We start from the raw sequence: 23,912 nt of genomic DNA on the forward strand, positions 1-23,912 counted from the left end.
ACACGCCTGCACCGCTACACACAGCAGCACTATACAGTCACTGTGTTATGTGGAAACTCAATGACACAACTGTTTAGCAGACTCATGGCCTCCCATTTCCCACACACCCCCCCATCGCCCCCCCAGCTCCCTCTGAGATTTCAAGGTCAGGAAAGGGCAAGGGCTGAGAATCATTCGTTGGGAAGCAGAGCGACTGTCGCAAACGGTCACAGACAGCGAATCTCTCCTTTTACAGTCCTGGTACTGTATCTCGCCAAGTTCAGATCAGTGAGCGCTTTGAATTCCACAGCTTTGATATCGGTCTTCATCGGAGCCGACAGGGATCGGAGACGTGCCGCTGCAGTCGGGCGAAGTTTGACAGCGATAGGATTGGTTTTAAAATCAAGTGTGGGGAGTTTGGGCCGAGTGGCACGAGACATTACTGGTGTGTTTAACTCTCCGACAGCTGAGCATGCAAGTGCATGTGTCTGTGTGCGTGTGTGTGTGTAGATTTCGGGGGTGGGGAGGGGGCCTTGAAGGGTCCACTGGAACAAAAGGTATGTAGGCAGCTGCCGTCCGACTGCCTGCAGCTCATGATCCCAATGTAGGATGTTCGCTCACATGTGCACAAGGGACAGATATGTGTACAACAAGGATCTGACATCCTGAGCGCACACACACACACACTTAGACACACAACATACGTTTCGTTAATAATACTTTTATTTGTACGAGACGAACATTTGCCTTTTCCAGAGTTGATCCTAGAGTTGTTTAATCCATTAGTGTCGGGTTGCACTGAATGATTATAAATCTGTAAAGTCTGACGTCTTAAAACTGAACCCCAACAGAAACTAATATAAATTAAGGAGCTGAAACCAGAGAACGTTTGGTTCAAGCTGCTTGTTTGGGTTGTGGTGATGCAGCTTTTCTTTCTGAAACTGTAAAAGTGATCTGCAGTAATTGAGTTGTGGCAAATAAAGAGCTGCCGCTGCTGGACTCAGTTGTTCACTCTGAACCCATCGGGGAATCAGTTGTGGTTGTCGTGAACAGGCCGTTATGATCCACAACGTCACTTACGTCACCTGTTTAATCAAAGTTTATCAATACTGAAAATATCTTGTGTTCAAATCGCAAAACAAATTCAACGCTGTACTTCCCTGGACTCCTGACGAAGCACAAGCCAAGTGTGAAGCCAATGAGATGATCGGTTCTCAGGATGTTCGTCAGAAAACAGATTTCTGTAATTATTATGTCAAAATTGTTGACATTCAATGTTTTGAAAAGTTTTCACCTCATTAGCGTCAATTTATTATGGTTCGTAGTTGATGGGCTGAAAAACTGCCCTGGAACCTCCTGGTTAAAAAGACGACCCACAAGCTCCTCAATTACCAACACGGGGACACTGATGAATTGGTGGCAGTTGCTGCAGGCATATTAGGGCAGAGGGTGACCGGGGAGGGGTTTGCTTCAAGGGAGTGTTGGGGGGTGATGAGAAGCAGCAGCAGCATTAGGGAGGGGGTGTCCTGTGAGAAGGGTAATTTGGGGCATCCAGAGTGAGGCGTTCCAGCAGCAGTTGTCACTTGAGCAGCCGATGGTCGAGTGGCACATGTGCTGCTCTGAGTCGGACCCTGTGTTTCCCCTCTGTGATCAGGGACTCGGACTATCTCCTACTCGGACGTCATTTTCAAATTAACTGGCCTCCGTCCAGAATCAAGTCTCTTTTTGTGTTTTTGTGTCGGAGCACTTCTGTCACGCCTTTTGGTCCCTTTAACCTTTGACGGTAAGAGCAACCGATGTGTGTGTGTGTGTTTCCTCTGCTGTAATAGAGCTGACGTGAGCGCCGCTTTTGTCAGATCAGTACTTACTTGAAGAGAAAATGTCAAACTTCATGGCTGTTCTTAAATTTCGCAGCGTCTGGCTAAAACAAACCCCTTTAGAATTTCTTATGCTTGGTTTGAGCTGAAGTGGTGAAGAGCTGGCGTCAAAAATGCTTTCAGCTTTCTCTAATCAGTCCAGTAAGCCATCAGGGGGCTGCTCCGCCGGCGCCTCTGAGGACTTTCCGAGGCAGATAGCGAGGCGACTTTCAGTGCGTGGCCTGTTCTCCGTCGTCAGCCGCCAAGCTGACACCTTCCCCTGGACCCGAAATCGACCAAGAGCGGATCGACGAGGGGTGGGGAGGGGTGTTGTGAAGATTTATGGTGGATGGCTTGTGTTGTCGTGCAGCTCACGGCGTCGCACCTGTTCTTTTTCTCTCCTCAGTTGAAGGCTTGTGCGGCCATTAAAGAGTCGAGTGAGTGCCCTTGACACTTGTTAAAACCACGATGTTTACTTCCTGTCGCACCACAAATATAATGCTGTGAAGCTGCGTAGTCGACGGTTCACTTTAGTGTTTTCACTGCTGATATCTCGTTTTTTTGAAACCCAAGTTAAGTGAAACAGGAGATGAATAACAGGAAGTTGTTTATCCACATTCAGCGGCCTGGGGATATTCCTGTAGAACTTCATCTCCATTTCCTCACATGAAAAACAGTCCGTCTGCTGCCACGACTTCTCCAGATCATTCTCTCAACCCGCAGATCTGTGAGAGATGGTCACATGAACCTTCGGTGGGCCACAATGCTTTCGGCTGCTCCGCGTTTAATTTTGAAATTTAGAGGTGTTGTCAAAACACGAATCGGTCACGAGTCGAATGCTCCGCGTGGTTATGATATTGCTCCACACGCCTGTTTCTCAAGTTTATTGGCCCGCCTGGTCGCCTGCCTCATTTTAAATTGCTCAGAAGACGAGCGGCCGGACTCTCAGGCCTCCGAGCAGCTGCTCGCCACTTGTTTTGAAGGGTATCTTAACAACAAAGACACCCCGGCTCAATCTCCTGTGGCCAGACTGAAAGATGCCTCTCTGAGCCGGGCCGAGGGAGCTGGTGCTTCTAAATGACTGCACGTATAAACAGTCGACAGAGTGATTTATTCTGTGAAAGACCTGTTTTCTTCAGGGAGGGTTAATCTGTTGAAACGCTTGCAGTTGGCTTCTTAAAGCTGCGGCGTCTGTGCCAGACTCTTGGCTGAGTGTTTATTATTGTTGAGTGCCTTCAGCGTACTTGCGGTGCCAACGTCTCATAGTTGATGACGGATACATCTCACAAAACATTTCGTAGTGAATTCTTAAAATAGGCAGGTATCTTTGTGATTAAAACAGCAGCATTCCTCCTCCCACTCACCTGCGTCCGCGGAAATAGACCTCAGAGCCCTTGTGATGTCGGCCGGCTCTAGGCTTCACTGATGAAAGCGTGTTCGACTGGTGATGCCGAACTTTCACGTACGCACGTCTTCTCCGACGTGCACACCCCGTGTCCTCGGGTGTCACATTGATGTCATCAGTGTTTTGTCTAGAGGGCATTTTCCTCTGTCACAGGTCTTTTGTTGTTGCTCCACAAAGACAAAGGGCCAAACTGTGGGAGGAAGTTCACTTTATATCTTTACAACAGGTACATTCTTAAAACACTGTGCTGTGGAAGCAGTTTACACAGATCGCACATGAGCTGAAAACAAGACCGGTGATAAGTAGTTGAAGTCAATACCTTCATCATTAACTTGTTTAACTGTGGTTAAATAATTTGCAATGATCAGATAGCACTTAGAGCTAGCACCATGACAAACAGGTAGTTTCAACTGTTAGTCGATAGTTATTCATCAAATCATTTAGTCTCTGAAATTGTGAAAAATAAGGAAATATTCAGGACACAGCAATAAAACAATATCAGTATAAATATCACAAGATCATTTTCATCAGTAGCAATAAGAAACGTCCAGTACACATATATATCGATGTAATGAGTAGTGTGAGTACAGTGACGAGGTACAACACACGGTCAACCTCAGATTTATAAAATGTTTTACTCTTTATCAAGTGTTTGTCTAAAAGGAAAAGTTTAAAACAACAAGAAATGATAAACTTTGTCGTAATAATTATCTGTTGAATGTGAAAATTCTTTTCTTGATATGATTTTATCGTCACTCACAAGATCTTCCAGAGAGAGAGAAGTGAGAAAGTGAGTGTTTTGAAATTACGAATCTTCACATTTGAGACACTTTCACTATTTATTAATTAACAATTAACGCAATTAACTAATTGCTTGAGTTAATTGATCAGATAATTGACGGGAGGCAGTTTCTCTTGAGGTTTGTTTCACTCTCGTCTCTGACGACCTGAATGAAAATCACTTTGTTCCACGAAATTCATTCCACAAGTTGAATCAACATGAGAATGTTCGCTTGGTTGCAGCTCAGCTGGACAAGCGAATGTTGCTGGGATTGAACTTGTGACCTTTTACAGGGCGCTCTCCAGAGAAACTGTAACCATCAGTGAACTCGAATAAATCAAGATGACCCCGCTGGATACTTCCTGTGTTTGTCAGTCTTTTCTGAAAACCTTGAACAATCAGTTCTTCAGGTTAATGGAATTAAGCAGCGATCCAACGGAGATACTCGCTCATCAGGAGCATCTCCGTCTATTCAGCCGTGAACTCTGGAGCTGAAAGGACATTGATTTGATACATTTACTGGTTTTCCCTGTTTTTATGGGTTTGTGGACAAAATGAGACATTTAAAAAAACTTCCCTTTGGTTCCTGAACACTTGAACATTTCTTTATTTTATTAAAATGTTTTGCTTTTCTGAAACTTCTGGAAAAAAAAACTGGGAATTGACTTCTGGAACCAGAGCCGTTCTAGAAGCGGGCGCCCGCTCTGTCCAGATTGTAGGGACACTGTCAGGTGAACCGCTTTGGTGCCAACAAACATGAAAGTCCTGTGAGATCTCCGCCTGTCATTGTTCCACTGGCTCCCTCAGTCGCCTCGCACCTCTCGGGGATGGGCGTGTGAAGTGCGTCTACCTCTGGCAGTGATGTCACCTGACAGGTCAAACCACATAGTCAGTGATGCAGTGACGGGCAAGTCAACAACAAACCACACAAAAATAATTGTGAGTCCTCTCTGTCCTGCATGTTTTCTGAGCTGATGGACAAAAGGCGGTATTGCGTGTTTGAGTGTATTTCTACATGTATGAGGGTATGTCTGTTGGATTCAAGCTGGAGGCTACGAGCACAAACAGCAGATCACTGACAGTTAGGGCGCCGTGTTAAGTGCGTGGGTGAGTGGTTTTCTTTGTGTGTGTGTGGTTGTTTGTTTTACGTGTGTGTACATGCGTGCGTAGACTGCGGTATTGACAGCGGCCCGGCAGAGCGGGCGTGATTCACGAGCTGAGAGCCACCCATCCCATCCCCTCCCCCAAACCACCACCTTAGAAGTGCTGCCCTTGCACTGCATCAGCCCCCCCCCCACCCCCTTGCTCCCCACCTCTCCATAGTCTCACCCATGATTGGTTAAGAGGGAGAAGGGGAGATCATATTCCACTGCCAGGGTTGGCAGCGCAGACGCACAGGCACAATAACAGTTGCGAGCCAGACTTCAGATAAAGGCCAGCAGCTCCATCAGAGCCCCCCCCCCCCTTCACTCCACCTGCCGATGCTTCTGCCACATTATCGGCTTCAGGGTTTTGTTGATATATGGACGACTCATGCTGGGTGACTGAGGCCTGGGTGCGGCAGGAGCTGTGTCCAATGGTTGCCCGGGAACATGAGGCAACAGGCTGTAAATATCACACAGCTGGTGCTGGCAGAACACCCTCAAGGTTGGGCCGCAAACCGAGCCTCGCCGGGTCAGATCAGGGAATTCAACCCCCCCCCCCCCCCCCAGTGTTCCTCACTGGTGCTGCCAATGAGGGACAAGCCCTTTAGGTTTCACCTCTTACATTGTGTCCTGTAATCATGAATCAGATTTTGTTTGAGTGTGTCGATGCTGGCGAGTTGTTGTGATCATAAATGTATTTCTACAGGTTCTTCAACAAATCGAAGCAGCACAGATCGAGTTTAGGTGTTTGCACAGAGTCCATACTTTCAATCGAATTGGTCATACATTTAAAAATAACTTTTACAAACCGACTCTAAAACTTCTGTCCGTCATTTAAGTTTTGGGAAAACTTTGATTTGCTGCGTCATTATCTTCATAAAGTTGGTGGAAACAGAGGAAAACAAATCAAAGCAGCAGAGGTCGAGTTACTCAGCTGAGATTCAGACAAATAACTTCAGCAGAACATTGGGGTCATGTTAAAGAAAAAAACAATCTGAGATTTGAACAAACAATTAGATTTTTTACGATAATAAAGTTGTAATTGAGAAGAAACAGTTGGAGCTCTGTGAGGATAGAGAAACTGACGATCACGTGCAGCTGATGAGACAAAACATTTAGTTATTAATGAAAAGTTTAAAACAAGATGCTGCACATTCCTCTTTCAACGCAGGAGACTGATCTGATATTCAGCCTGTAACAGCTTAATGTGGTTGAAGCTTAAGAACAGAGGATCTATGAGACAAATGTGATTTGTGAATAAACAAATAAAATTTGATTGATTGATTAATTGATTGGACACAACATGTAGCCTGAAGTCACACTACAACCTCGTAATATCTAAAAATATGTTCTTCGACATTCTCTGACGTACGTAACACAACGTTGAGGGCGTGTTGTTCCGGGTGCTGGAGAGGCAGGGATCCAGAAAGTCTAGTTTGAGGAACAAGATCCATGAGTTCAAAGTCAAAACACGACAAACAGTAGAAGACATAATATTATTTTACATCTGGAGGATAAAAAATCAAAATAACTCTTCGGTCGATGTTTTCTGTCAGAATGTGACTTTGTAGCTTGTTCCCAGAACCCGTGGATCCTACACGATGAAACTCGAGCATCGTTTCACGAGACACCAGGTAAATCCAACGTGACAGTCCGAGGTGCCGCAAACTGGGACGCCTGCTGATTTGATTCCACTTGACTCCCAGTGGCACAGAGCATCGTTTGTCAGCTCGTGTTTCTTCCTTCACGTCGGGCCGGTTTGAGTGATGAATGAATATTGGTGAAATATTGATCCGCTCTGACTTCAGACTCGGGGGCAGATCAGTCATTTTGATGTCCCGCTGCAGAGGTCACGCTCCCTCAGCTGCGTGCAGGCGGGCTGCCCGAACACTGAAACCCGAGGCCTTGATATCCTCTGCTGATGTCGGGGTGACTCCTGTGATATTTTGCCAGAACAGCATGCTAACTGATATGAGCTTCTTTTTTTTTTTCATACTTGCTATTGACGGTTAGCGTGATTTGATAAGATATCGTTAACACTTCTGATCTTCAGACCCGTGGGATTTGATTTGTAGGCCGATGCTGTGTTAATAACTGTGTTGTGACAATAGAACGTAAATAAAGATGGAAGCCCTCGTCTCATCCGGCTCTAAAGGAAGAATCACGTAAACCCTGCACCCGGTCTAAAAGGTCTGAACACGTTTATATGTTGCTTCAGGTCTAAATGGATTAAATGTGACCCAGAAATGCTGGAAGGTCAAGAACCGTATCAACGTTAGTAAACAACGGCCAGTGATTCATAGGGCAGATTTAAGAAGGATGCACTTTCCTCTGAAATGCAGGGGCTGTGGTTCAGGGTCGCTATGTAACGTCTCAGTCTCTGGTGTGTGCGTCGTCTTTCAAATGAAACTGTTGATTAGAGTGAGACCTGTGAGTGGCTGCTCACGTTAGTGTGGTCGCTTGTGTCCGTCTGAGTGTTTTGGTAGAAAAAGTCTCCAAATAGATATTGATGGGTTTATCCACTGATTTCAATCTGTAACTTTGTGTTGATTTGGCCTTTTACTCTGACTTCTTTTAGTATTTACATCTTCTACTCACCTGCATTCATCCCAGCTGGTGTGAGCACATGAATCTGCACTGATGTGTCAGACGCTTCCTCAGACATCAGCTGGATGCTCCACCCATAAAGAACCAGATAAGTCCAGGTTGGTGTAATCTCAGTTTGTGCTGGAGGGCGTCTGCAGTGGAGCTGGTCGTCGCACATTTTGGTGCTGAGTGGGAAAAGTGATAGATTTCCCAGCGGCCGAGAACCGTCCTCGCCACCGAGCTACCTCCCCTGCAACGACCAGCCCACTACTGAGCGTTATCACTCCGCTCCAGGCTGCTCGCTGCCACTTAACACACCAGGGCGGGAAAGGAAGACACACATGCACACACGTTAAAGCACAAATGAATATCAAACACTGAGGACCAACCAATACATTGATACTGCAGCTTATTGATTGAAAAGGAATTTAACAGAATGGGCGTTTGTGTGTCTCAAACAAAACGTTCAGGATGGTGCCGGTAAATCTACATCAACACGTTTCCTTAAATCTCTCTCTCTATTTATAACAATATATTTTGTGGGTTCAGTAAACAACATGTTTTCAGACACAAACACTCGATGCAGAGGTTGTAGAGTGAAGTCGTGCGGCCGTACACAGTTCTCTCTGATTCAAGAAAGCTTGGGTTACCTTTGAGAGTGCCTGTGAGAGGTTTGTTTCCTGTGTCACGGCTCAGTCACAGCCCCGCGCCGCTGCCCTGCAGGTTGTGACACATTCGGCCCGTGGCAGGAACACTGGTGCCGACGTATCGAGGGCAGCGGTAGCCGAGAGGACGGCAGGGCAGGTTGTCAGGAGAAAGGTCAGCAGTTCACAAACCAGCTGGGAAAATCTGGGGGACGTGCTCTTTAGCAAGTCACTTAACCCCAGATTGCTCAAGGGAAGCTTCTTAATGTGCAGCTGTGGAAGACCGCGGTTCACTGGGAAGCTTCCGGCAGCAACTGTGCCGAACTTTGAACCGTGTTGTCGCTGGAAAAAAAAAAAAGAGGAAGACATCTCTGTTAACGTTGTTTATTAACGCTAAAATCAGAATGTTGCCCCTGCAGCTCGTGGATTTCACCCACATGGTCGGAGTAGAAGATTGAAGCTTTCAAATATTTAATGGCTGAAGCAACAGATGTCAGGGATAATGACGCAACATTTTCTAACTGTTCTTTTACGGACTAATCTTTGTCGCAGGCTCCGAGGCTATGACCTGATGTGGCCTCTCTAAAGCTTAGTGGACACATTAGTACAGTGACGCCGTTTAAACTTCTTCTCTGATGCACACGATCCCCTTTAAATAATGTCTTTCGATAACAATATGTATTTTCCTTGTTTCGTCTAAAGACACCGGAGCCGGTCCAATTCTACAAAAAGGCTGAAATCTGTCTGGGAAATATATTTTTTCCTGGTGCATGAAAACATCTCGTATCAGAAGGCGAACAGACGCCGCAGATCTTTATCGACGTAGAGTTTATCCAAAGGGATGATTAATTTTTCATCAGATCTTGACAGCCGTAATATTCAAGCATCTGTGCTTAAAAAGTGTTCAGATATCGAGGCTGCAGCCGCTCTGCTTTTGATATTTCTGCAGTTTCCTCAAACGCTCGCAAATCCTTTATTTCCAATTTGTGCCTTTATGTCCATATTCTCTGTTGTAAAATGTGACAGAGGAGCTTGTCATTGGGTCCGTGTGAAATAGACGTTTTTAGGCGTTCCCCAGGGATCTAATCTAGGTCTGCTGCAGATACCTAATTATCAGCGTTTATCTTTTCATTGTCCAGAGCCTCTCTGTCACTCTTGCCTGCTCAGCGAGGCAGCAGACACACTCCAGGCCTCCGCTTCCCATGTGAGAGCAGAGATTCTGCCTGACATCAGACATGGGAAGCGAGCTCCGGCAGCATGAAGGGTAAAAGGTCGGGATTTGACCACCGCGGGCTGATAGAGCCGCCTTTTCATGTGTGATCAGCCCACAGCCTGAAGACAAATCCCTCAGCGCTCTGCTTTTGAACTTCGTCTCAACTGGAGCGAGTCCGCCGCTCGCTCCGTGGCTAATGGCTGCTGTGAGAGGTTATGAACACACACCTTGTTATTATTTAGTGGAAATACGTTACAGACACCTCTTTACTGAAAAAAGGATGAAAGCACAACATGCTGGGAACAGGGATTATTTTCTAGAGGTGCACTAATGAGGAAGAATTCACTTCCTTCACTGATTTCTCTGATTAAATCAGTGCCGGTTAAAGGGGAGGAGTTAAAGCTGGCTTTTATCTGAAAATAAAATAATAATGGTGGTGAAGGGGCTGGAACTGAATATTACACTGATGCTGCCAATAGTTTGGACATTTAGTTCCTGCAGCTCGCTGTAGAAACCAGGCTCCGGTTCTTCATCAAGCCTTTTACAAAACAATTATGACACTCATGACACCCTCTTTCTTCAGACCCCCTCCACTCTCCTCCATCAGTGCATAATTCATGAGCGACTCATCGCCAGAGCTAAGTCAATTGCATCCACTCTGAGCGAGTGTGCTGAGCAGCGCCCACAGCAGCACAAAAGGACTGTCAGTCCCATGACAGACTATTTTGCATTCTTTGTTCCATTAGAATGGATGTAAATGGAGGGCGTTCTTCTTCTGCCGCTCTCCCAGGTAGATGGAATGCAAACAATGCCAGAGAGCTGGTGTGGAGTCTCTGCTCACATGGGCTCAAAGAGGGGTTGATAAGATTTGGAAGTGACGTTCACAAATCAATATTTAAGTTGTGTTGTGTGATGCAGACATACACAGTATTTTACATTTTTCATTTCAGCGTCGTCAGCGGACATGATAAAACCCTCCCGTGTCGGGGAATGACCCGCTCCGTCGTCCATCTTGTCCAATCAGAATGTGAAGACGACATCAAAATGATCTCTCGTAGTCAATGTGGACACTTTCTGTTTCATGTCTGAACACAGATTTTATCCACATGTTCTTTTCAACAAATACAAATCTTTTCTTCACATGCACAAACCTTAAGATTTATTTTTTAAGTTTCAACAACCACAAACAATCTCAACATGTCTATGGCCGTGATTCTCATGACTTTGCAGATGCTGCAGGTCTTTAATGGCTCCCACTGCAGCGTGAGTGTGTGTGCACAGACTGTATGTATATATATAGAGTGCTATTTTTAAAGCTGAACCACAAATAGTAGCAACAGGGCCTAAAACAGTCCTCGCCTCTGTTTTCATTCCTGTGCTGCTGCCGCCTTCTCGTTCATTCATGAGTTTGCACAAACACTCTCTGCGTTTAACCCTTTTAGAAACAGAATTGTGACCCATCCTCAGTTTGTGTTCAGTCGTTGTGGAACACGGCAGACCACCTTCATTTCATGGTTAGTTAGACGCATGGCTGAAGCAGACACACACTTTACACCCTCTGTCGCGGGGAATTAGGCCAGTGTTCAGGTTAGTAATAATAATGTTATCACCACACAGGCCGGTCTGTCTTTAATGTAACATCAGTAGAAATCCGCCCGACATCTGTCCTGAGATTTTTAGAAAACCTGAATCTGAAAACTGCGGAAATTTGCTTTTTAATCCCACTGATGATGTGCTTGCTTGGATTACGTTGTGCAGTTGGTGGTGGAATCATTTCCGTCCATGGTCGTGTGTCGCTGTCCCCCGCGCGTCACGTTGAACCTGTTTCCTGTCAAGTAACGAGAACAGGGACGTGTTCGGAGAAGGAGAATCTGTGGAATCCACAGACTCCTGCTCTGCGTTAGATTGGAGATGGGGGGTGGGGGGGTTGGGGATTCACATTCGGCGTGTCAGGCGGCCCCGGCCGGGCAGCCTGTTGCCGTGGGCGACCAGCAGATCAGTGATGTGGCGGTGATGCCTCTAATGAAGCTGACACAGCACAGCCTCCCTCCTCGCGGGCCCCTGAGGGCCTCATGAAGCACCACACACACACACACACACACACACCCCTTCATGTTCCAGCCCAAAGTACTCCTGATTTGACGGCGGCTCCGATGCATCGCTGCTTCATTTATTCCCTCGTACATGAGGGTCAAGGCAGAGCCAGTGTTTGTGGTGGACAAAGTGGGTCACAGTACACAAACACACCTCTCACTTTGTTTTTCTCAGTCCAATGAACGTCTCTGTGTTGTTTTCCAGGAGCTGCCCAGCTGAGGTGAAGGGGAGGGCAGAGGATCCCAAGTTCAGCCTGCGTGTGGATGACCTGCTCTTGGAAACACGACCATGATCTGAAGAGGGCGCCGCACACCGAACCCCATTTCTCCTCTCCTCCTCCTCCTCCCTCTTTTTTTTTATTTTTTATTTTTGGTTTTGTTTTTAATTCTCCGCGGTGACAGCCTCTCGGCCCGGCCGCTTCCAACAGAGTCAGCGTGCACGGAGAGAACGAACTGATCAGAGGCTTCAAGAGGAGGAAGAGATACAACAAAACACTCACCCGTGACCTCTGACCTCGCCGCTTCCCCTGCTCCTCCCACCGCAACACCGGAAACATGGGGAGGAAAAAGATTCAGATTCAGAGGATCACAGACGAGCGCAACAGACAGGTGAGTTCCAATTTTAAACAATGTCTGAATGTCTAACAACTTCCTGCTTCGTGTGTGTAGTCAACTCGTTTGTTCCAGTGTAGTCAACACAACAGCAACACAAACTACATCCTCCTGAACTGAACATTACAACCACAGACTGTAAATAAAGATGGACGACAAGACGGCTCCCAAAAGTGAAGCCCACCCCCTCCATGTTAGTGGATGGGACATAGTCCAATTAACTTTTCTGTAATTTTAGTCAGTTGTTATCACACTGATGTATTTTCAAGCTCCAGCATCAGAGCTGAAGTTCGACACAAGAAAGTTTTGATGCCCCACTTAAGCATCAAACAGTTCGCCGGCACCTGAACCTCTTTGTAAAAGGGTTCGTCACCAAAGTGCAGTGACTCCTGGGATCGGTCCACCGGGACGGAAAGACACATTCCAGTCTCACCGCTGTGACACGTGATCTTCAGATGCAGCCTCTGAAATATGCGACCCCTGATCTGAGACACAGCCGTCGTCTCAACGTGCATTGACCTCCTGACAATTCACTCATTACGCAAACAAAAAACTTTTAGCTTCCATATAAACATTTATTTACTAAATAATCAGTGACGCTGCAGACGTCCCATGTAGCACAACTCAGAAGCTGTTCTCTGAGAACGGTAGCATCGTGTCTTATGAGGCTCGTATGACTCTGTGGAGCCACCATGGGGTTTCTCAGACCCTCACACTGCCTTCAGTAAAAAAGAGCAAGTTAGTGTAATAGTCCCCCTCCAAAAAAAACAGCCCCAGTCCCTATGGTTACATCAGTGGCATTGTCAGAGCGGATGAAAGGGTAAATGATCCATCTAAAATGAGTCAACTGGTAAATGGGCTTTGCTCCATTGAGCCGACTGAGTAATGGATTTGACGTGCCCACCTTCAAAAGCGGAGGAAGAAGAAAAACAAGACGGAGGGAGGAAAACAAGGTGCCTGTCTGAATAAGACCTGAGCGTTGTGAGAGCGAGGTGCAGCCGCAGGGTTTTGGAAAAATCATCCGCACTTTTCTCCTCATCAATCTTTGCAGGTCGCGTCTCCACAAAGAGGAGGAAGCAGCGCCTGCAGGGGGTCAGCCCGGTGCGATGGGTTGTTATTCGTCAGTACACAATCGGACATAAGGGAGAAGGGGTGGGGGTGCAGATACTTCTGGTGGGGCAGGCTCCGGGGTTCGGATCAGGTGTCAAACAGTTTGTCAATAAGGCGACGCACTCCGCGGTAAAACATGGTCCTGGTGTCAGGATCAAGGACTCTTCATTGACCACGATCAGGTGATTGACACGCAGCGAACGGTTTGTTATCGGGGTGAAGACATCGTGACTCTCGTGTTGACCCAAACCTGCGCTCAGCATTTACACGTTATCTGTTAAAACGCTGAGAAACAGGATCCAGTTCTTGTATCAGCGACGAGGCGGCTGCGTTTGAAGTGGAGCAGAGAACCGAGCCACTCAAGAAACAAGTGTTTTTTTTTTTTTTTTTTACACGCTCGCTCTGTTACTGCAGCTAATGAACAGTGCAGCTCCTGAAAGGAAATCAAATGAAATATTTTTTGGGAGTACACGCCGCCCGTCACCCTCCTACGTGTCGATTCAGATATGCTGCCATAAGCTCCAAAAAGCAAACAGCGTGTGGAGTGTGGGCCTCGGCTGGAAACACGACAGCGTCGCAAACAAAGACACGAGAGGCAGAACTGGAGATGTTGGACTGATCGGTGCTTTTCTACTTTTTTATTTGAAGATGGTGTTAGAGTGTCGACCTGTCATTGGCCGCGTTCAGCAGGAAGAGTTCAGAGATTTTATTGTTTTCATACAACTGTACAAACGAGTCCTGAGGAAACATGGAGACATGAAAACTCATCAGTACTGAAGGTTCACAGCTGTGGTGGAAAATCCAGGTACAACTGTGCTCTGGTAATATTACGTAATATTAGGAGAATATTCATCCAATGAAGTTGTAGTTTTACAAGAATATAGAAAGGAGAACATTTTTAGGAAATAGGAAGAACCCGTGCTCGCCAGAGTTCCTCTCTTGAACCAGGAGACAGACTGATCTTCTAATCTTCTTTAAAATTAAACAAATTAAACAAATACTCAAATTAGGATTTTTTTTCTTTTCAAATTTCAACTTTTTTGTGCAGAATCGTGACTTTTTTCTTATAAAATTATAAATTTTGTCTCATAGTATTATGACTTAATGCTCCTTTGTAGATTAATCATTCAGTTGTCGATGTCAAGGATCTACTCAGGAAATAATCACTCACTGAAAAACATGAGAGAAACTTTTGAAATGAAAACGCTTTCTTTCTTTCTTTCTTTCTTTCTTTCTTTCTTTCTTCCTTCCTTCTCTCTTTCTTTCCTCTCCTCATCGACGGTGTCTTATTCTCCAGTTGCCATTGGTTACCTGGCAATTCTCCTACAGCTTGTTTATCCTTTGTGACAAACACGGGGATCGAAGTGGAGCCCAAACTCGCACAGAAGCCACGCTGGCTGCTTCCTGTCGGAGAAGAGGAAGAAGACGGAGTTTATAGTTTGGACTCGTTCTGGTTGTTTTCAGCGTAAATCGTGATTTTATAATTTGTTAGCGGTCGTTGTTTTCGGTGGCTTGTCTCTCCATCACCGGTGTCTCTTGTCATCAAGCACAGCCGTAATTTCCTCCCTTTCCAGCGTTGCCACAAAATGTATCTGCTCATTCTGTGTGTGTGTGTGTGTGAGACGGAGAGAGGGAGAGGGGGATATGTAGATGAGCAGAGAGATAAAGATAGGGGGAGAGAGAGAGAGAGAGAGATAAAGGGAGGTAGGATGATGGTTTCAGTGTGTGATGAGGTGGGAAATGGGGGGGCGGAGGGGAGGCAGGAGGGGAGGGGAGTCGGTTGCCCATGGATACGACCCCGATATAATTTGATTTGTGGCAGCAGGAAGCAATGAGTGAGCGAGCGAGAGAGGAGGGGAGGGAGGATGTGGAAAAAAAAAAAAGAGGAAGAGAAAACGAGGGCGAGAAAACAAGAAGACGGAGGAGGACGAGAGAGAAGGAGGGATGAGAAACATGTCGGGCGCCAAAGCAAAAAATAAAGGATCAAGAGATATGAAAGATGGAGAGACTGTCAGATCTTCACCTTCTCACTTTTATCCCCGTGTCTCCTTTCTCTACCTCTCCTTCGCTCCCTCGCTTTCTTTACGTTTTAAATTCATTTCAGTTTCAACAAATCATTTTTTTCATGACTAATCCATCTCTATGACAACACGTCACTCTCAGTAACTTCACATTTACAACCCAAAAATACAGAAAGTAGCCTGAGCAAAGAAAAAGAGACAAACCTGCCGAGGGAAGTCCGAAAACAAAGAGGAAGTAAACTTTGGGAAATGCATTCTTTTCAAAATAAAACGCCTGCTACACTTCCCGGGAATACTCCTTAATATTTTACCCCTTAAAAAGACACAAACCATTAATTTAAAACTACTGAAGTGATGTCACAGGAGGAGTTTTGGCGTTTCCATCAGATGGAAAATGTGTTGACGTCACTCGCGGAGTGCGCCTGAGGAGCAGCGGGCTTCAAAGCTTCCTGCCCTTTTCTAACACCCTCAGTTCAGGCCTGCATCCCATCTGTGCACGTTTACCTCCCCCTCATCCGACGAGAGATATCGTATCAGCACCTGAAGGTTTTCCCTCTTTCCTCTTCACCTAATGTTTCTATCCCCGGTGAGTGTTTGTGTGTTTGTGTGTGTGTGCAATGTGTGTTTAATCCAAATCTCTCTGGATTGTAAATACCAGTTGGTTGTAGCTGGGAAGCTTCTGAAGCCAACAGACAGCGAGGGCCGCTGTGCTTCGGCTACACTCCCAACTCTGTTCTGTGTGTGTGTGTGTGTTTAGAGCATGTTGAGACACACTACATCGAGCACACACACTTCAATGTGAGAACACAAACGTCTGCGCCAGTTGCTCGACCGTTTCTGGAACTTTTCCTGCAGCCTCCTCGTAAAATGTCTGGAAAAGAGCCGACGATGAGCTGTAAACAAAAACACATGATTTCCGTAGTGGAATTTATAGATAATGTCTCTCCTCGTCTCTTACTCTGAAAAACACGTCGGCACCAGGAGAAATCCCACCTGTGTCCATGACCCTTTTAAAACATTCATCAAGTTTTTACCGTTCTCAGAAATATATTTTTATTTATTTCCTCCCATGAAGTTGCTGCACGTGGATTAACACAGTGACCTTTGCACTTCTGTTCAATGTGGACGTGACCAGTTTAAAAGAAGGATATCAGGAAGCTAACTGATGTCGATCGACCAGAGAGCGTTTTATGACCCTTAATCAAATTGTGGTTGTAATTTATTTAGTATCTTTTTATGATGGTGAGCAGAGAAACACGTCAACATGACAACACATGTGTATTATTATAATAATAACTATAATTCTAAACCGACGTTACAAACAACAAGCAGATAATGAAAACTGCTGTGTGAGATCAGCTCTGCTCAAACAGACATTTGGCTTCTTTGCTGACATGATGTGAAAAGTCTTAATGTCCACTTTAAGTGTCTGTTTATTTTAAACTGAGCAGTTTAGTTAGGAGGGAAGTTTCAGGGGAAATGAAGACACTTAACAACTTGGTAATTTCTAAACGTCTGCCACTTTTGTGATTCTCCACACTCTGCAGCGTTTGGCCACCTGAAAAAAAAACTGCTCTCACAATCATAAATGTGTGAAGTCCTGGGGCCCAGGTTCACTTCAGGGCCCTTATCACCAACATTCAAGGCACAGGGGCCCAAGATACACATGCTGTCTCTAGAACAATAAAAACTGTTAAAACAAGAGATTATTCCACTTGTCACCTTCATGTCTATGATAAGTAGTTCAGTGCCTCCGGTGCTGCTGGTTACAGATTCCGCCCTGAAACTTTCAAACAGTCTGTGGTGCAGAGTGAAATTAGAAAACTTTGTGTTCATCCTACCTGGTTTATCTGCACTGAAGCTGTGTAGTCAGTCAAGTTTGAATGATTTACTTAACTGCTATATTTCACTTCAACCTTTCAAAATAAAAGCTCTGTAGCTCAATGTGAAGCAACAAAAAAACGACTGTGCTCTTACTTTGTAGACAAGTTGCTAAAGAGGAAGTGATTCTATGAATGTTGAAATCGCACTTCTCTTAACGACACACATGCCGAGTGTGAAGCTGAGAAGATGAACGGTTCTTCAGATATGACGGACAGAGTTTTTTGGAATTAGATTTTCCAGAACATAGTATCTACAGGATGGGACAGATAGAGACGGACTAGAAAACAACTCGTATCTTCTTCTGTGTATAATTTATTACGTCCCTCTCTCTGCTCCACCAGGTGACGTTCACCAAGAGGAAGTTCGGTCTGATGAAGAAGGCGTACGAGCTGAGCGTCCTGTGCGACTGCGAGATCGCCCTCATCATCTTCAACCACTCCAACAAGCTGTTCCAGTACGCCAGCACCGACATGGACAAGGTCCTGCTCAAGTACACCGAGTACAACGAGCCGCACGAGAGCCGGACCAACGCCGACATCATCGAGGTAAAGGGCGGGAGGGGGAAGTCGCAGCTGAAACAAAGGGAAACCACTGAGTCTGGTGGAAACACACTGTGACAGTGACCTGATTGTTGAAAACTCTTCAATCTCACATCTTCGTCATTCGCTCTGAAAGATTATTCGTTCTGTTCATCCTGCTCTGTGTTGGTGCATCGTCCCGATACTTAGAACTAAACAACAGTTTATTTCCCCCAGCGGGATCGTTAAGTTTTAATCCGAGCTAATCTAATCTGGTTCTCTCCAGACTCATTCAGACATAATTGTCCACTTTATAAAAGCCAGTCCAGTTCATTGCGGCCCGGTGTGTAAGCGACTGCTCGTCAGGGTCTTTGGATGAAGCGAGGAGCTGCGGAGCCTTGAACTCGGTCTGGTCCGGTCGACTTTAGCCTCATCTTTGGTTTATCATTGATTTTAACATCTCTACTTGATGTTCGCTGCTTCAGATCAGACGACTGATGTGACTCACGTCTGGAACTGTTAGTGATGGAGGTGGAGCCAGAAGTTAATTAACTTAGATTAACGACTAACCCTAACCCTTTTCTGGAAACAGAAAAAACATCAGGTCACAGATGAACACGTTAAACCTTGTTTGTGGTTGTTGCCTTTGGACGGAGCTGTGCTAGCTGTTTCCCTCTGTTTCTAGTCTCTGTGCTAAGCTAAGCTAACATTTGCTGACTGTAGCTGAGACCATGAAGGTGTTGCACTGACTAGTTTAGGTGATTCGAAGTCGGTATTTGGAAAAAACATGGAGGATGTAAGTCAAATATAATAATATAATATGTTGTATTTATGACGATACTAACGCTGATCGAAAAATAAGTGGGTGTTCGCCTTATACCTGCGTTTACCCTCCACTACACCACCGTGTATAAATATTTACACCAGCGTCCCTGAAGTTAACCGACATAGAAACAACTGCAGATTGTTCACACGGTCATTACCCAGAAACCTCTACAACAGCAACCAGCCAAAGTACGACACCTCAAACCGATTCCACCTCTGCACAAAATGGCCACCAGAGAGAGGAAGAGCCTGCCAAGGAAGAAAATAATGTTTGTCTGTTTGCATATTGACTGGAAGAGGGGTCAGCGGTGGGGTTACGAGAGAAGCTGTGAGGGCAAACGTGTAGTTCTGTTTTTATGTTGTAGTAATAGGAAGAATTATTTTTTCTCCTCATGTCTTTGCTCCCTGTGGGAAAAAGCTTCTCTGGAGCTCGTCAGGCAAACGCGGAGCACATTCACACGCCTTGCTGACCCTTTTATACATAATGGCCCTCTCATGAATTGAACACGAGATGGTTGGGTATGATTCAGCGAGCCGTGCGCGCTGCAGCACGGCACTTAGGCTTCATATGAAGCGTCGACTTAAAGCTGCTTCTACACGTACAGCTGCAGGAGCTCATCATCACTCACAAACTCATGTGTGTTACAGGACCCACCGTCATTTTACATGTTGGCAATAATGTCAAACGAGAACAGGTCCCCAGCTTTTATCAGCTGCTTTCAGCTAAAACAGAATCAAACGCTAAATCAACCTTTTACTCTTTTATATACACCTTCTAAGATCAAGGCAATAACGACGACCTGCGTCCCCGGAGACGTGAACTTTGACCCTGAACGATGAGCTTTGTTTCCCACTCTCAGGCTTCTGTTTTTGAATTAAAGCCCAGAGGCTTCAGAGAGTGTTTGATTCATCCTGAGAGCTTCCTCTGACCTCTGCTGCTGCAAGGTTTCATTCTCTGTTCCAAGTTGTCTGAAGCTACACACACACACACACACACACACACACACACACACACACACACACACACACACCTCCTGTAAATCGGTTGCTAGCTGGTGTGATGATTGTTTCTGACACAGCTGAGAGCAGGGACGCTGTATAACGACGTCATATCCTGTCACTAGGTTGTCGTCCTTCGTCTTTCACTTTTATTAGAGAAGCTGCTTCAAGGACGAGGAGTGTAGACGTCCCGACACGACGAATCTCGAAGTGTTCTGAAAATGTCCCAGAACAGTTCAGTTGTTGGATCCATCCAATCAGGACTCGAGTCCAATAATCGCTGAACTCTGAGCGAAAGTGTCGGTGAAGCAGTTTGGGACTCGAGTGAGCTGAAGGCACGACGGAGGCAGCCGTATTTTTCACCTCCACCTCGCTCGGTCTGTCACTTCCCATCCTTCCTTTGACTCTTCTCACGCTCTCTCCTTCCTCCTAATCTCCTGATTTGCTCGGTCACGACAGTTTTCCCCTTCTTCCCTTTCTCTTTCTGTCCGTCCCAGAGTGTCAGCAGTAAAGCCCTTTCTCTAGGCTGTATCTCCAGCTGCAGATGACTGTGTGTGTGTGTGTGTGTGTGTGTGTGTGTGTGTGTGTGTGTGTGTGTGTGTGTGTGTGTGTGTGTGTGTGTCAGGGCGTTGGGCTGCTCCAGGCCACATCAGCTCAAGCTCCACTGGCCCTGTTTGTGTGCGTACATGTGTTTGTGTTTTCAAGTGTCACTCTGTCTCTTTCTTTCTTTTAGAGAGTGTGTGTGTGTGTGTGTGTGTGTGTGTGTGTGTGTGTGTGTGTGTGTGTGTGTGTGTGTGTGTGTGAGTGTGTGTGTGTGTGTGTCTCCCTCTGTTTGCACGCTCGGCAGTGGCCCATGAGAACACCTCATACAATATTCAGGCCTGGTGAGCCTCTTGGTTGTGTGTCAGCCTCTGTGTGTGTGTGTGTCCTACATGGGAACTTCTTTACTATAGCGCCCTGGATACTGCCCCCCCCCACACACACACGCTACCTCACCCGCTCTCCCTGTAGGCCGGGAGGCATTAAGCAACTTTCTCCAGCGTTTGTCCTCAGTTGTCCCCTTCGCCAGATGTGCTGCACACGCACACACACACACACACACACACACCCACACACACACACCCCCCTGTAACGCGGGTGTCAGCGTCGTCTGCCCCCGACCGTTTTCCATTAATCCTTTTTATTTTGTATCTGCAGTGGCATTTGGAATCATTAAGACTGGGGGGGGGGGGGGTGCTCTGTGAAACCCTGTGAAACTGCAGCAACACATTAAATGTAATAATCCTGTGACACACTATATACGGCAAAAGAAACATCTGTGAGTTCATAAGTAAAGTTACCACAGAGCTCTATTTAATTGGTATTATTATAATTATTATTATTATAATTTTAATACCATGAGAAGCCATTGATATATTTGTACGTCATGTTTTCTAAATACTTGACTGTGTCTTTGGCTGCAAAACATTTGAGTTTCTTCTGGAGACATAAATCAAGTTTTATTTAAAAAATGCATGAACTTAAAATGAGAATTTCCTAAAACAGCTGGTTATTGATGAGGACTATTTTCACTCGCGGACTAATCCACATTTAAAGTGCTTGTGTGTGTGTGCGTGTGCGTGTTCATGGTGATGAAGGACCATTCATGCAGCGCAGCAGTGTGGCTCACTGATGTGTTTTTAATAGTGTTTACTCTATAATGCAGAGATAAGATACTGTACATCAAACACACAAACACACTTACTGTTGGTTTTGTGTAGTTTGTTTACAGAATGTCTTCTTATAGAAAAGCCTGAATTCACCATCGTGTCTTGTTACTCGTGATTAATGACGAGTACTTTGCTCTGTTAGGAAATAAACATTCTTCATCTCTGTAGGACTCGTCCACGGACACGTTTGTTTTCTCGTTCTGCGTGTTTCGTTTTCTTTCCTCCTCTGTAACGTCCCTGCGTCTGCCTCTCGCACGCTGGACGTTAAAAGGTGGTCACACGTCACAGACGCCATGTTGAGCCGAACTGCTGGTGTGACAGTGCGACGTCCAGTGATGAAAATCATATGATCATCTGCGTTTGCACATCGTGTCACACCAATGGGCGAGTACAGTGTAGAGAGAGAGAGAGAGAGAAAGGGGGGATAATTGGATCATCACAAAATGTGCCCATTTGCCGCTCTGCCTCTGTGAGTCTCCCAGCCAAGTGCTTTTGAGTATAAATTATGAAGTGTGGATATAGTCACGCAGGCACACGCACACACACACATGCACATTTATACACGTGTGTGTGTTGTGCTTTGTGCACGTCAGCCTGTATGTACTGTACTCACACGCAGCCATGTCCCTGTGTGCTTAGCACGGAAGTTCACATTGAAGTGTGTGTTTGTGTGTTCGGCTTGTAGGGTAATTTTCATGAGAATCACTTTACACACACACACACACACACACACACACACACACACACACACACAAGCATGGACTCTGCATCCATCATAGCCATTCCCTCTCTCCAGTACAAGGCCGAGAGGCAACACATGCACACACAGCCTCTCTGAGATGCACGTGCTGCCTGAGTGTGTGTGTGTGTGTGTGTGTGTGTGTGTGTGTGTGTGTGTGTGTGTGTGTGTGTGTGTGTGTGTGTGTGTGTGTGTGTGTGTGTGTGTGTGTGTGTGTGTGTGTGTGTGGCTGCCTGCCTCTCCTGCCAGAATGTGTTAATCCGCTTGACTGCAGATTCCAATCAGGGCAAAGGAAGGAAGAGAGCGAGAGACAGAGGGAACGCAAGCGAGCGAAAAGCTAAAAGAGCTACAATGAACAACCAAGGGGGGGGGGGGCAACATGTCAGAGGAGGGGGGGTTGCCCTTTTTCTTCTTCTGGGGATTCCAGGAAGCAGATCTCTCCGGTGCGCCCCTCCACAGGAGCTTAAACACTTTGGTCATGACTCTGCTGGGTTGAGCCCACGTGTCACAAAATACTTCAGGACGAGATTCACTGTTAAATTAACTATTTCTTCTTTGAAGATCAAAACTTTACTTTAAGTGGCTGTAATACTCAGTGTACAGTTTAGTGAGCAACATGAAGACACATGTGACAAAGCACAAATCACAACTTAACGCAAGTAGAAAGAAAATCTAAATATTCAAGGTCACAGTTATTATTATTATTATTATTATTATTATTATTATTAGTGTGTGTGAACAGATAAGAGAGTGGAGGCAGGTACCTCTCAGATACACGTGACATCACAAGTTCATTTAAGGTATTTGAGAGGAGTGAGTGTGTGTGTAGTGTGTGTAGTGTGTGTAGTGTGTGTAGTGTGTGTGTGTGTAGTGAGTGTGTGTGTGTAGTGTGTGTAGTGTGTGTAGTGTGTGTAGTGAGCACTGGACCAGGAAGTTTCCTCCGACTCGCAGCTCGGTCAAGTCAGCGACATGAGAGAAACAGCAGCTGATGTATAATGGAGCATCTGAGGAGGCTGGCAGCCGGTGCTGAGACGTGATGTCCCATATGACTGACTGCAGGGGGCTCTGTGCGTGTGTGTGTCTGTTTGCGTCTCCGTCTCTTTGTGTAGCTCGCTGCTGCTGCTGCAACAGACATGACAAGCTTCACTGGGACGTGACATTACACTGCACTTTGTGACGACCGCAACTGGAGAGCAGGGACTCTGCTGCCTCCTTCCATCAGACTCCACATTTAATACTCCAGATGTTCTGATCACATGTTCTCCTTCCTGATACTGATGTTACTACGTTCCACCGTTCTAAAGAGGAGCTCTGGATCCAACTGGACCATGGTGCTGTTAGATCACACGCCCACGTCAGACGCAAACCAAACCAGAGTCAAGTACAGGTAGACGACGCCCACGTAGGTGATGATGACGGGACGTTTGTCAGACTAAATTCTTTAGTCCTTGAATTACAAAGTGAAACAGATCAGATGAAACATGAACAAAATGAAGCTTCAGACTCTGTGTGTGTGTGAGATGTGTTGTTGTGTGTGGAACAAGATTTAGAAACAGAAGCAAGAGAATTTTAAATACTTAAATAACATTTAAAAAAACACGTGAGAACTTAACTATTCAATTTAAAGACAGCGACTACATGTATTCATGCAAACACACCTTCAGCCCCAGATATACACACAACACACAACACGCACACGACAAAACACAAAGACAAGCAGGTAAAGAGAATGAGAGATAAAACGAGTAGAACAGGAAGCCGACGAGTGAGCAGAGCGAGTTTGAGACTTTTTG

The 23,912-nt window shown here is 45.8% G+C and overlaps 1 protein-coding gene and 1 long non-coding RNA gene across 15 annotated transcripts in view; one reads left to right on the top strand and one right to left on the bottom strand.

Annotated features, from left to right (window-relative positions):
• mef2d (myocyte enhancer factor 2d) overlaps positions 1-23,912 on the top strand; it is a 75,349-nt gene that overhangs the window by 18,520 nt on the left and 32,917 nt on the right. For 13 of the 14 annotated variants that reach the window (XM_069536641.1, XM_069536638.1, XM_069536645.1 and 10 more), the window contains exons 2-3: positions 11,908-12,311; positions 17,671-17,874. In XM_069536641.1, the coding sequence (XP_069392742.1) occupies positions 12,258-12,311; positions 17,671-17,874 (258 nt within the window). In that variant the 5' untranslated portion in view covers positions 11,908-12,257. Of the gene's footprint in view, positions 1-1,463; positions 1,763-11,907; positions 12,312-17,670; positions 17,875-23,912 lie in introns of those variants that run through there. The other variant, XM_069536639.1, reaches the window with a different exon arrangement.
• On the bottom strand, positions 3,664-15,681 carry LOC138413462 (uncharacterized). The gene is made up of 4 exons (XR_011245803.1): positions 15,650-15,681; positions 8,403-8,738; positions 7,765-8,060; positions 3,664-4,889 (listed from the first exon to the last, which is right to left on the bottom strand). It is a non-coding gene; the product is annotated as an uncharacterized lncRNA (long non-coding RNA).

This window comes from Paralichthys olivaceus, chromosome 13, assembly GCF_024713975.1.
Source record: "Paralichthys olivaceus isolate ysfri-2021 chromosome 13, ASM2471397v2, whole genome shotgun sequence".
NCBI classification, from domain to species: domain Eukaryota; kingdom Metazoa; phylum Chordata; class Actinopteri; order Pleuronectiformes; family Paralichthyidae; genus Paralichthys; species Paralichthys olivaceus.